We start from the raw sequence: 14,601 nt of genomic DNA on the forward strand, positions 1-14,601 counted from the left end.
GCTTTTATTTGCATTTCTCTAATGATGTGGAGTATCTTCTTGTGTGCTTATTTTTTTCCCCAAGTTTTTTTTTGTTTGTTTGTCTTTTATTAACATATAATGTATTATTAGCCCCAGGGGTACAGGTCTGTGAATCACCAGATTTACACACTTCACAGCACTCACCATAGCACATACCCTCCCCAGTGTCCATATGCTTATTTATTTTTTTGAGAAGTTTCTGTTCCCACCTTTTTTTTTTTTTTAATGTGGGTTGCCTTCTTATTTTTGAGTTATTTATATATTCTGGCTACAAATCCTTTTTTCTTTATCAGGTATATATTTTATGAATAATAGTCCATGGCTTGCCTTTTCATTTTCTTAGTAGTGTATTTCAAAGAGAAGAGGGTTTAGTTTCAATTAAGCCTAACTTGTCACTTTTTTATAGTTTTTGTGTGTATGTGTCCTATGAAACATCTGTTTTATCCAGTAATTCTCAACCAGGGGTGACACCCCCCAACAAAAACACATACATGTGGTAATGTCTGGAGCTATTTTTTATAGTCACAACTGGAACAATGCTGCTGGCATCTAGTGGGCAAAGACCAGGGATGCTGTTTACTATCCTACAGTGCACAGAACAGCCTCCCAACAATGAATGATCTAGCCCAAAATGGCAGCAAGGCCAAGCTGAGAAATACTGCCTAATTCAACATGACAAATCCTTTTTTCCTAGAAGTTTCATGGTTTTCACTCTTATATGTAAGTCTTTGACCCATTTTGAGTTAATTTTTGTGTAGAGTTGGAAGTAAAGATCAGGTGTGGGTTTTTTTAGAATCAAATATCTGACTTTTCTGGCCCCATCCATGGAAAAGACTAACCTATTCCTGTTGAAATACCTTGGCACTTTTGTCAGATATCAACTGATCATATTTCAGAGGGCCTATGTCTAGATGTTCCAATCCACTTCATTGATCTAAATATCTATCCTTGGGGAGCCTGGGTGGCTCAATGTGTTGAGCTTCCAACTCTTGATTTGGGCTTAGGTCATGATCTCAGGGTCAGGAGATTAAGACCTCCATCAGGCTCTGCACTCATTGAGGAGTTTGGCATTCTGTCTCTCCCTCTCCCTCTGTCCCTCCTCCCACTTGCTCTAAGATAAATAAATAAATAAATAAATAGATATCCTTATATCAATACCACGTGCTCTGGGTTACATTTAGATGATAAACCACTCCCTATTTGCCTAAGAATCTTACAACAGTGTATTTCCATTACCTTCCTCCCATCCTTTGCACTATTTTGTCATGCCTTTAACTCCCACATATGTTATAGACCCAATAATAATAATAGCTCTTGTTATTATTGCTTTAAATAGTTAAGAATAGATTAAGCAGATTTAAGAGATTAAACATTTTTTATATTTACCCACACACTTAACCACATTTGGGACTCTTTATTTCTTTGTATCCGTTCCTGTGTCCCTCTGGTATTGTTTTCTTTCAGCCTTAAATACTTCTTATAATGCAGGTCTTCTGGCTAGAAATTCTTTCAGCTTATGTTTGTCTAGGAAACCTTTTTATCCCACCTTCATTTTTTCGGAAGATGTTTCCCCTAAATATCAAATTCTAGGGTGATTTTTTTCCCTCCCTTTCAGCAGCATTTTCTTCTGGCTTGCATATTTTCTGACAGTAATTCTCCTATCATTCTTATCTTTGATTTCTGTACATGTCTTTTTTTTCCCTAAGATGCTTTTAAGATTTTCTGTTTTAGCACCATGAGTTGCCAGCAATTTGATGATGATGGGCCTTGGTATGGTTTTTCTTTACATTTCATCTACTAGTATTTGTTGGGCTTGGATAAATGGCACATGGGAGTACCAGGGCCCTTGGAGGTGGGTATACAGATGGCATCTGCCACTGTTTCTTGGGTACCTCCACAAACTCTGAGGGTTCCTTGGAACACAGTTTGAGAACTCTTGCTTTCAGGTACTATGACTTGCTCTTAGAGTGCATTTCCAGATTTGGTTGGAATCCTTTCTGTGTTTTCACCCAAATCGTTAAGCATCATTTTCCAGCTAGGATGCCGTACTGGTTGTTTGTAGTGGCGCCTTGCAAGAGGATTTGTATCTCCACAACATGTATTCATTATGTGTTGGAAACACATGACCCTTTTCTTACAGATTGAAAAATGTAAAGTGATGGCCTCCAAGAAGAAGCCGCTGTGGCTTGAGTTTAAATGTGCCGACCCCACAGCCCTATCCAGCGAAACGATTGGAATTATCTTTAAACATGGTGATGACCTGCGTCAAGACATGCTGATTTTACAGGTACGCCACCGCTAAGGAAATTTTTGCACAGTTACCTGAAAAAAGAATCCCGTGTTAGAGCTAAAAAATGCCCCCCATGACTTCCATTCCCACTCTCCTATTCCATCCACACACGGTGAGCCAGCATTCCGTAACAGTTTCCACAGCGGGGAGCATGGCTGCAGACTGTTCGATGCGCGATCAGGGAACAGCCCGTTCCATCCATCCGTGAGAAGATGCACAGCCAGCCTCCGCATGGGGCCAGATGGGTCTCCCTCCCCGTGCCCTTCTTGTGCACACCATATTCCTACCGCGATAACATAAAATACAGACCTCTTCGGCCCCCCTGGCATCCCCTTTATGTATATTTATAGACACAGATGTGCACCCACAGGTGCTCTCCTTAGAGACCCATAGACTCTGATACACATCCACATCTGCAAACCCAAGTAAAGGATTTGACAGGAAAGAGAGAAGAAGAACAGGCAGGTGATGTCAGAACTCATGCAGTTAAACAGCAGGAGTGAATGGATTACTAGAGCAGGAGGCAGATGGTAATCGATGTTGGCCATCTTCCATATTGTCTAACGTTTCTGGATCAACTTTAGGTTTGCAAACCGGTAAAGTAATATTCTCCATATTCTAGCTCACCATTGTAGAAGTAACATAAGTTCTAATCTTTAGTGGGTTTTTTTTAAAATAGGCAGACCTCATTGAGCTAAATGTGGCCTGCTTAAAAACTGGTCGTGTTTCGTTCTCTCCGTTTCTGCTCGGACTTATTTCTGATACGGAAGCGATAATACCTTTTGCTCTCTTTTCGAGAATCCTAGATGTATTGTCTCAGAAGTATTCAAAAGAAAGAAAGGAAAAGAAATCCTTCAAACCTCTTGGAGGTTTGTTGCATTTCCCATAAATCTGCAGACTCCTTTGAATTATTCGAAGACAAGAACTCGCATCACTATGCCATTCCTCTCAATTTGCGGGAAGGTTTGCACTTGCCTTTTATGTTTTGTTTTGATGCTGAGGCATGCTGCTTACAAGAGCTCAAGAAGCCTTAGTCTCTCCACCTGCAAAATGGAAATGATAATCATACTCCCGTGAGAGGGTAAATGCAAAGGAAAGACCTAGAACAGCACTCAGTCAATTTGCCGGCATTTTCAGCACTGCTCCTGTTGTCTTGGGTTAGCCCAAGCGTGCCTTGTGGATAAAAACTCGTAAGAACAGCAGAGCAGACCATAACCCCAGAATAGCTAAAACGTCATTACCACGTCTCCCCACTCAAAATCCATTCACCCTCTTCCCCAGAGGACATCTCAGGGACTGAACTTAAGAGGCCCCCAAGGAAGGGGAATCTCAAAGCACCCCTTATAAATAAAGTACGGCTGTTATTTATAGAGTGTACATTAACATACATATTTCATGTTACCAGATAAGATTGTGGGGCTTTTTAAGGGAGAAGAAAAAGACATTAAGCAAATATAGATTTCTAATGGAGACTTTTTTTGTGTTCACTGTCCAGATTCTACGAATCATGGAATCCATTTGGGAGACTGAATCTTTGGATCTGTGCCTCCTGCCATATGGTTGCATTTCAACTGGGGACAAAATAGGTATGTGGTCACCTCGGGAGATGAATGTACTGCTCAGCTCGCTTCACGGGATCCTAAGCTCTTTTGTGTAGGCATTTAATACCTGAAAAATTACACACATAATACATATAAAAAGGAAGGCAGTGTTCCAAGGCTGGTGCATGTGACTCGAGTTAATGTGGATCTGTTGGAAATACACAAGTGTGGGATTCCAGTCCTGTGACTATACATGGCAATGATTTTAGTAAGAACTTATTCCCTCCTCTCTACTTCTCCATGTCTAAACTGTAACTCGTTTCACTGCACATTAAACGTCTCTCTCACAAATAACATTTAAAAATAGATGGAAAGATCTGTCACTTACTTTAGTATCTTAGAATTCACATTATTGAAGTGATTATGTAGTCATCTCTTCGGTGCTTTTATAGACATTTAACATTTTTTTTTGAGCCACACATATTTTTATTCAAGCTTCTGATCTGAGAACTGTATAAAACCACTTCCATTTGACCCTGGGATTAAAAAAAGGAAAAGGCACCATTTGCCAAACTCCTATGCTCAGCACATAAGTGCTTTTTACTTATGACTTTTCAAAACCAGCTTTCCTCTTTTTTCATTCAGGGACACCAAAAGCAGGTCCCACACAACTTCCTCCCTCCTCCTCCTTTACTTCCTGTCCTTCCTAAGAAAACCAAAAGCACAAACCTGGAAAATAGCCCCCTGGTTGAAAAGCCTTCTGCCCCCAACCCCCATCAACAAAGACAGAACCATTCACCCCGGGGTCAGGCACCAACCAGGTCCCAGTTTACATCAGATTCTGTGCCTCCTATAGGAATGATCGAGATCGTGAAAGATGCCACAACAATTGCCAAAATTCAGCAAAGCACAGTGGGCAACACAGGTGCATTCAAAGATGAGGTCCTGAATCACTGGCTCAAAGAAAAATGCCCCATTGAAGAAAAGGTGAGCTCCTGCTTTTTGCAGCGCCAAAGGCTCCTTGCAAGCTGGTCATTTATGTAGCAATAATGGGTTCACATTTTCAAAGCATCTACCAATGTCACACCTCCTGATGTTGGGCAAAATCCTGTCCTCATGAGGCCAAGAGGGTTTTAAGCACCTTCCCGTGGAACACGGCAGATTAGTGTAAAACGCTCCATTCAGAATGCTGTGAGCATTTGTTTCTCCTTTGATTATCAGGCACGCTTTGCATCAAATTTGGTTCTATGAAATGATGTGTTGGCACTTTTTAGGACAGTCCATTGTTGTTGTTCAGCAGAAACATGTAGTCACTGTGTTATCAACCCCTTCCTCCCTGAGAAACGCCACCTACCCTATCAGCGAACTTGTAATTTACACACCCGCCCCCGCCCTCCCATCTAAACGGTGAATTATGGATGCGGCAAATGTCAGTTCCAGCATCTTTCTGAAGGACATATGCTGCGTCCTTCACAAGCTGCGTGCTGGGGCTGCTTGGCTGTCGCTTCAAGTTCTGCTGCGCCAGATTAGCCCTTCTCATTTGCATGGTTAGCAGCCTTTTGGGGAGGAAATATAACTAGCAGCACTTATTAGGCGGCTATACACGTGGATTTGTGAACCCGTGCCTACTGGGAGTGGTCACAAGCAAAACATACGTTCACGGATGAAGGAGGAACCATTATGGGTTCTGTGGAGTTGCTGGCAAGCGGTGCGGAAATGAACCCTTCGATCAACTGTTGCTCCCTGACTCTTCTTTCCTCTCCCCGCTCTCGTGAGTCACCGAATCTTCACCTAAATTGTAAGGAGAGCGGTGACCAAGTTGGCAGTTCGTAGAATGTTAATGAAATCAGGGGCAACCCATTTGCTCTCTGAAAACAGTTCCCAGAACTGTCCTTTTCGGAAGTCACCTGTCGTTGGGGTGCGCTGTTCTTTGTGGTTAGAACACAGCTAATGCCCGGATGCCTTTGCATTAGTTTCAGGCAGCCGTGGAGAGATTTGTTTATTCCTGCGCTGGCTACTGTGTGGCTACCTTTGTTCTTGGAATAGGCGACAGGCACAATGACAATATTATGATCACGGAAACAGGTGAGTTTATTTATTATCATTTTTCTATCACGGTAGAATATATATAACAGAATTTAGCATTTTGATCAGTTTTGAGTGTACAGTTAAATGGCATTAAATACATTTACACTGCTGCACAACCATCACCACCCATCGCCAGAACTTTCTCGCCTTCCCCAATGGAAACACTGTCCCCACTGAACTAGTACTAACTCCCCTCCTCCCCTCCCCTCGGCACAGAGCAATATTTAAGCAGAGGTCCGTGTGAGAGCACACATCCAGAAGTCATTACCATGCAGGGACATAGACACCGTGATCACTCCCAGACAGAACCCAGGAGTGAATAACAGAAGAAGATGCCAGAAATGTGACTTCAGAAGGAAAAGCCAGAGAGTAGCTAGAAAGCTTGGGTGGGGACATATCCCAGAAGCTGGTGACAGCGGGTGTGATCAGTAGTGCCAGACACAGCAGGGAAGTGACAACAAGAACTCCCAGATGTCCTTCCATCGGAAGCGCTCTGCCTTCCTAACCTACCCCTCGTCACCAGTTCGCTGACTGCCCTGACAGTGGTCAGTAGTGGCTACCGTGCCAGGAAAGGGTTCTCTAAGAAATCTGGACCAGTTTAAGAATGGAGCCTGGAAAAGGCACCAGATGGGGGTAAACTGCTTCCTCTCTGTGGGAAGCAAAAGACATCACGTACTTACGGGCTACGTAAATGAGAGGAGATGGTGGTCATCGTGGTGGTAATAGTGACAGGGGTAGAAATGGACCCAAAGGAGATTCAAAATGGTTTATTTCTGTGGGGCTACTCCAAAGTAAAAGGTGAATGCCCTTCCCCCAAGCAGCACCGACCCGCCTTCTCTCCCCAGTCCCATAAAGGGCATAAGAGGGTCCCAGTTATAACGATGGCAGATTAGCCAGAGAGTGTAAACTTCCATTTCTAAGAATAATTCTGAGACGAGTCAAGGATTTTTTTTTTTTTAATGGCATTTGGCTGTCATTTAAAGAACACCAGAGGATATCAAAAACACACTTGGTTCAAAGAGTGCTTTGTGGTTACTACTACGCACACCTGCTAAGCTGAAAAAATATCACAAGCCTCTAAAACAGGGTAAAAATAGCTCTCTCACCCAAGATAGCTCATTTTCAAGCAACTTGAAAAAATACTCCAGGAAATAAACAAACCAGAGTGTTGTTACAAGCCATTGTGCCAGTGTAATGATGTCCAACATTTTCTTCTCCGAAGGAAACCTATTTCATATTGACTTTGGACACATTCTTGGGAATTACAAAAGTTTCCTGGGCATTAATAAAGAAAGAGTGCCGTTTGTGCTAACCCCAGACTTCCTGTTTGTGATGGGAACTTCTGGAAAGAAGACAAGCCTACACTTCCAGAAATTTCAGGTAATTGGCCTCCTCCTGCGTGGCCTCCGGGAACACCAACCGGAGAGTGCCTGCCCGGCCCAGCAGCCCTGCCCCCTCAGCTCCACTAAGGCTTTTCTGCCCACCCTCTCCGGCAGAGGCACCCGGTCCTCCCTGTTTCCTGCGTTCCATCCCCAAGTACACGATCCCATTCCTCTGTTACCTCCCACCCCAAACCAAACGGCAGGTGAAAGCATTCCGTAATCCAGGGACAGGCGGATCCAGAACACGGGGATGGCCCCTGTACTGAAGGGGGGCTTGACCGGGGAGCCCCTCCGAATATTTCTTTCTCTATTCAAGCCAGGGCCTAGAAAATCCAAATCTTGCGTGTCCCTTTCAGGACTCTCCAACAATCGGGAGCTCCTCTTGATGTCTGCGACAGGTGTGTCTTTCTCAGAGCACTGACAGAGGGCATGGTGGCCGCACCCCTGGACTCTTGTCTCATGTGTGTGAAGGACAGTCCCTTCTCTCATTCGAAATCCTGTCAGTGTGTGTGCAGGGGGTGCGCCCAGCTCTGACACTGGTCAGCGGGCTCTGACACGGGTCAGCCTGTCTCCCCGGGGCGTTCACGTCCTCCTTGCTTTTATATTCCTTCCTGGTCTCCATCCACATTTGACTAGCAAATATTTCAAGCACCCGAGGAGGAACATTTTGGTACTTGCAAACTTAGTAACTGTGAAGGAATAGAAGTGAAAATGACTACGCGACGGGCTGCATGAAATACATGCACGGTACCCCCCACGAACACGAAACAGACCAGGGAGGTCGAGTGTGACTTGACCGGCACCTGTGCTTGGGTCCCCTCTAGAGACCCCACCCCCGTCCCTCACCCCCAGCCTTAGGGCCTCTTCAGCACAGCCTGGTTTGCAATTAGCATTTCAGGAACAAACCTTTTTTCCGGGCGTCTCTTCTTGAGTACCCTGGGATCCTTGGGAGGTGGCCCAGGCCCCACCATTCAGCGCAACAGGAACTGGGAGATACGCATTATTTTGAAAGCTGTCTGTTCTTGTTTGTTCTCCTGGCTGATTTCGATCTGATTACAGGACTTAATTCTCCCATGGTTCCAGGAGTGTTGTCAGAGAGACTGAGATCTCTGCGGCCAGATGTCTTAGGATTTGGGGGGTGTGCGTGCGTGTGTGTGTGTGTGTGTGTGTGTGTGTGTGTTTCTGTGTGAACTCAACTGGGTTTCAGACTATTTCAAGGGATTTGACACATCTCAGTCCTGTTTTTCTTTAACGTTAAAAACCATGTTTTTTGACAACTTCCTGGAAGAGAAAAATGGTTCCCAAAAAAAACCCCAAACCTGGAAGATCTTTACCATTTAAAGAAGAGGGGGACCCCAGAGGAGGGGGCGCCCCAAGGGGCCTCAAGCACAGCCGCAGTCATGCCACTGAGAGTCGGGCACACAGGAGTCCGTCCTCTCTGACAAGCTTTCCTGCGGTCTCTGTGTTTGTTCTCTTTCTCTCGGTCAGAGGTTTTCCCCAGAATGACTGCCCGTCTCTGATGTTCCTATGGACCCCACAGTGTCCGTGCCACCCCTAAAATCCCAGCAGGACTTCCCCCTTTCCTCTTATTCATTGTTATGCTTCAGAATAGTCTTTAATGAAGATTTGGGACATGGAAGGCCAAGGAAAGGTCACTCCTCGTCCCAGGCAGCTTCTACCCAAAGCAACAAAACTCTGCAGGGAGCCTTGGCACTAGTCTCTCAGTCCAGGACCACTGCGCCACCTGTTGTGACTAAAGCTGTCTTCCCAAACCTCTAAAACCTCCTTCACCAAAGTGACCTCTAGGCGGTGTGCACTGCTAAAAACACACCTTTGTAAATTTTACGGAACTGACGTATCTGTGTTCTAGAGTACTGGCCTACGGTTTAAATACCTGCGAGCCTTAAACTCAGATCCAGAACAGTACTGTGGCTGAAGGATGGCTTTGGAGCAGAAAAATGAGCTTGAATCCTAGTCCTCTACTTAAGTATCTCTGCGTGTGATACAGAGAACTCATCTGTTCAGAACCTGGGGTTACTGTTCCATAACAGCAGGAGCAGGAAGGGATTATCTAAGCAGAATGGGTAGAATGCTCTTCCCAGTGCCAAGACCACAGCCGAAATCCAACACCCGGCAGCCCCCGGTGGGACGTATATATTGCAAGGGATCTGCTAACTTGGAAAGCTTTTAAGCTGAGAAGCCCTCTTAGACATGAGATCACAAGCACAACAGCAACGTACAAAACACAGAAGAGTAGCCTTTTTCTGGGGAAAGAGCGGGGGCGGTGGGGGGTCCAAGCTCTGCCTGCTTGCCCCCCACCCTGCCTCTTTATCTGCTCATCCCCCGCACCTCACTCACAACAGGGAAAAAGCTGGCCACAGACACGTGTGTATACCATTATCTCATATCCAGGCTTCCTGACGTTTCAGCCTGAGCAAGATGAGCAGCAGGTTTTCATCATTTGACTCAGGCCTTGTGACAATTTATTTTTTTTAACATACTGCGAAACCCTCCAGAAGTTTTTCTGTTTCTTAGTTTTATGTTCCCCTTTTGACACAAAGTCCTTCAGGCTCTGGGAGGACGTCTCTAAGCTCTCGAAATAGCGCTACAGGATCTCGTATAATAAAGCCACCATTTTTAGGTAGGCTAGAAAATGTTGTATATATTTACATTTTGAATCAAAGGTGTCCTCATTTCCAGCAAACCGCTAATTTAGAATGGTGAGGTTAATTAACGCACACAGCACGTTTGAGTAACCTGTTAGGGAGGGTGGAGAGAAGCTGACCCACTTTTCATTAAGGGTGAGGCAAGCCTTCTCCATAAGACGTGAAAACATACCTAGCTCCTGGCTGAAGGCTCGAAGGCCGGAAACTGAAAGAGGAACGCGCTGCTTTATTGCCCCTCTCCCTTTTTTCCAAAATACTTGTTGAGCCCAGGACCATTTTGATAAATTATTTCTAGAATCGGGTCAACTTCAGGAGCAAGCTGTGATCACACAAAAGGCACAAAACCAAGGCATGCTGACTGTTTGAACCCAAGGAGCTCCGATGGCCTTCGGAGCAGCGTCCTGGACGCCACATGCTAAACAGAAACATTTCAAAGATGACGGTTTTGATAAATAAATTCTCTTTTGGAAAATGTCTCCCTTGCTGAAGGGTGAAAAGGAAAACTGCGTTTTACTCAGACAATTGATTTGAGAACCACTGTGCTTTAAATTTCACTAAATGGTTTTAGAACCTCTGTGACCTACAGATACATTTATATCATTAGCAAATGAAATTTGGCTCCCTCTTTTCTTAATCTAAGAACGTGGGGGCTTTCTCCTAATTTTAAAGGTGGTAAATGTGGTTTCTTTTTTTAAGGCCAGTGAAATATTAAAAATATCAGGAAGATACTGAAAACCCACCTTCCAAAAAGAACGCTGTCCGCATTTGAGCGTTTTGCCTTTATTCTACTCTTTGGCCTCGGAGAAGATTGTAAATTCATCAGAATTTGGTTAAAACCTGAACTGAAGCAACAGATACACTGCTACTCCCTATAAACTGTTCAGCGGCTTCTCACCTCACTTTGAATCAAATCTGATTATCGAAGCCTGCCCAGGAGGCTCCATTTCCGGGAGCCCACTGCACACCCCCCACACTCACTTCCGAACAGAGCAGTCGTCCACTGGTGGGGCCCCCGGCCGTGTGCTTTGCCCTGCACTGTGCCTTCATGGCACCTGGGACCACATATTGCCGTCTGGGCAAGGCTATGGCAGCCGGGCCCGGTCTGACCTGAATCCCTCTTGTGGGGCCTGAGATGTAGGGAGCGCTCAGGAGGTATTTGCAGAGTGGAGAGGAGAGGGCGGAGGGTCAGTTCCTGCCTGCTCTTGGCACACAGTAGGCACTGAGCAAATGCATGTTAGGTAAAGCAAAAGAAAGCTGGGGAGCCAGATAACACCTTCTCGGGCACATCTATGCAAAGCAGGCAGCTCGAGGAGCACACTTAAAAGGCATTTGCCCCTAGATGTCACTCTTAAGAAGCGTTTTATAGGAGAGAGTTCTGGAACTTATTCATGGTGTTACTTTAATCTTGGGGGCCGGCTTTACCACCCCTGGCAGTGAGGTCCCTGCACCCGATCTCCGTGCGGAGTCCTGACCGGGGTTAAGAACGATCTCAGCTGTCGTCTTGCTCTCCTCTTGGTCCCAGGTTCTTTTAACTGCCTCTGCCTCAGTTTCCCCAGCACAGCCCTGCTTGTTAACCTGCCTTTAGGAGCGGGGCCCTGCCCCCACCTACCAGTTGCCTTGCTGGAAACTCAAGCACTGTCCTAACCCCCGCCACAGGGACCCTAGCGCTTGACACTTCTGAGGACTGTGGCCTCCTCGCCGGTATTCCCCATTCCTGCTCTCTGACCGCCCTTCCCCACGTGGTAACCCTGGGTTTGTCTACACTGAGAACCCCCTGTACTTAACGGGCTGCCAACCTGCACCTTTTCAGCCTCCTGCTCCGCCCTGTTGTGGTCACCAGGCCCTGTTTTTCCCTAGTTCTTACCAGGCCCTGATGGATAAGATCCATTGCACTTTGCGGGCAGATACAGGAAGGGAAGGAACATCCAGGCAGAAAGAATAGCATTAGCCGGGGCATGAAGTCAGTATTTAGTATCCGTATTTAGGAACAAAAAGTACAGGCGCCCAGTATGAAAGCCACGCAGGTATAGACAGAAATGTGGGGTGAAATTTGGGTCAAGGAAAGAAATTTGCATCTGGTTTGGTCTCCAATAGGGAGACCACAAGCTTATCTGTCAATATCTCAGATGTGCCCAGAACACACTGAGTTGAGAAAGGATTCCCTCCTGGGACCTGCACCCTGGACCATAACAAGGTCAGGCTCAGCCTGCTCTCTCCCCGCCTGAGGATGCTCAGTCTATACTATCCACCGGAAGATAGCTTCAGAGAAGGGTCCAGCATCAGTCATCCGTAGGCATTGGGGTTCACGGGTGTGGATTTTGGATCCCCGTAACTTTTAAATATCTATCAAGAATAGCCTTCCAACTGGCATCTCCTCTCCCTGTTTAGTTTCTTCTAGAGAATTGTTTCGTCTACCCGAAGAGTATTATTGAGGCTGTTACTCCCCATGTTACAAAAAAGTGTACTCTTTTTATAGAGATCCTCTTGCAAAATCTCTGTTAGGTCATAGTCTCCAGAAAGACTGTGTTTCTCCTACACAAAGAGTTTCTTAAAATCATCTGACCATTGGGTGAAGTAAGGGGTTTGATTTTCCTTTTGGCTACAGAAACATTTGAAGATGGCCCACAGCAAGTACATAGCATTTGTGATGTATGGCCTTGAACTGGTCTTTATCCCAACTCCCTGTGATCATGTCCTTTGTCCTTCCTTTCCTTTTTCTACTCACTTCAAATTAATGTTATTTTGACTTCTGTGTACCCAGATCATCCGACCTCAGTCCCTTCTGAAACAGGCTAGAACACGCACACATACCCTACATACAGTCCATTTAGAATATCTGACTAATAATGCAAGGCAGTGTAACCGGTAGGTTTCTAATGAGCTTCTAAGTATTTGAGAACATGGCAACACAGCCCTTCGCCTGGTAGACGGAGCTGGTCTGAGATTCATTTTTAAGAGGTCCTTAGAGACAAGATTCCTAATTCAAGCTCAACAAATGCACACCCAAGTGTCAGACACACTCTTCCTTCAGATTATCCAGAAAGTGCTTCCTCCTGCGTTATTGAGGTCTGCTAGCCGGTGTCTCTCCATTTTGCCAGAATAACTTCTAAAAGCATAGCCTGGCCAATTCATTGATTTTTTGTTGTTGTTGTTGTTGTTGTTGTTACAAAACAAAATAAAATCCTCTCTGACAGGAATGTTTTTTCTCTCCACTGTCTCCTTCCTCTAGCGGACGGAGGCACCCTTACTATTTAGAAAAAGTCAGTGGGTACGGACATTGCTTTTCATTGATGAATCTTTGTGAGGTTTTCTCCTCTCTCTCTTCTCTGCCCTGGAGTTCCTGTTTTGTAGGCCTGGGGTCGCTTCCTCATTTTTGTTAGTATGTGTGTGCAGTACTAGTTCACTTCCACTTTGTTTTAGACGAAAATGGAGGAGTTTGTTTTAAGAAAAAGGAGGCCTATTCCCTATGACCTTGGACAGCCTAAAGCAGCCAGAGCTCATTGGTGGTTAAAAAATTAGTAGACGGGCACATGGGTGGCTGAGTCGGTTAAGGCGGTAGGCTCAGGTCACGATCCCCGGGTCCTGGAATCGAGCCCAGCATCAGGTTCTCTGCTCAGCAGGGAGCCTGCTTCTCCCACTCCCTCTGCCCCTCCCCCGGCTCATACTTGAGCTCGCTCCGGCATGTTCTCTCTCCCTCTATGTCAAATAAAGTCTTAAAAAAAAAAAAAAGAAAAGAAAAGAAATTAGTAGACTGTATACAGAAAGCTTTCAGTTTAATGAACGAGTTTGGGCCCAGTTAACAAAATGACTCTAAGTCTTAACCCTGAAATGATAATGAAGTCCTTTGTTTCCAAGGCTTCCGGGAGTGGTAGCTTTGTAAAAACAAGCCTTTCCTTTGGTACTGGATGCTATAATTAAGGCACTTGAATCAACGATGAAATTAGGAGCTGAGGTGCTGTGTAGGCTCAGTCTATCTGTTAACGGCTCCTGGGTGGTGTGCCGGCTCACAGTAACAATACTACTGCGTTCCCCACACTCGTGCTCATTAACAAGTGCATCACGCCAAGTTCCCGAAATCAGAGTCTTTCTTTACCCCTTCTTCTCCACTCGGCATCATACAGCCTTCACCAGCAAGCTGAGAAGGAGAATGAGGATGTCTGAGGTCGTGCCAAGCAGCCTGGGCGGAAGGGAAAATTCTGCTGCTCCAACCAGTCACTTCTGTGTTCTGTGTTTCCCCCCAGCTCCGCAGGCCACATCCGCAGCCCCTCAAACCACAGGCCTCCGGCCCAGGGCAGCCCATAGCCAGGGCGCTCTCACACACGCCCCAGTGGCTGAGTACAAGAGCAGAACTGAAACTTCTGGGGCTTGAGGGGGCGGGGCCAGTGCCCAGCTGAGCCCCTCCCCTGCCAAGAGAACCCCCCCTGCAGGAGCTGCCAGGCCACTGTCTGCTTCCGACTGGCTCCCCACCTCCGCGTCGAGAAATAGGCGTTCGAGAATGCAACTTGGTGTTCTATTAATAATAATCGCCAACCACCCACACCGCCCTTAAATCTCACCACAACCCTATGAAACGGGTCAGGGTATTCTTCTTATGCTACAGATGAGGAAACTGA

At 45.8% G+C, this 14,601-nt stretch overlaps 1 protein-coding gene across 17 annotated transcripts in view; it reads left to right on the forward strand.

Annotated features, from left to right (window-relative positions):
• The window catches only part of PIK3CG (phosphatidylinositol-4,5-bisphosphate 3-kinase catalytic subunit gamma), a 32,965-nt gene that overhangs the window by 10,412 nt on the left and 7,952 nt on the right, over nt 1-14,601 (forward strand). For 14 of the 17 annotated variants that reach the window (XM_082691946.1, XM_082691947.1, XM_082691950.1 and 11 more), the window contains 5 exons: nt 2,162-2,308; nt 3,807-3,897; nt 4,709-4,839; nt 5,826-5,937; nt 7,163-7,320. In XM_082691946.1, the coding sequence (XP_082548072.1) occupies nt 2,162-2,308; nt 3,807-3,897; nt 4,709-4,839; nt 5,826-5,937; nt 7,163-7,320 (639 nt within the window). Of the gene's footprint in view, nt 1-2,161; nt 2,309-3,806; nt 3,898-4,708; nt 4,840-5,825; nt 5,938-7,162; nt 7,321-14,229; nt 14,558-14,601 lie in introns of those variants that run through there. The other 3 variants (XM_082691944.1, XM_082691943.1, XM_082691945.1) reach the window with 1 other exon arrangement.

This window comes from Mustela nivalis, assembly GCF_964662115.1.
Source record: "Mustela nivalis genome assembly, chromosome: 12".
Taxonomy (NCBI): domain Eukaryota; kingdom Metazoa; phylum Chordata; class Mammalia; order Carnivora; family Mustelidae; genus Mustela; species Mustela nivalis.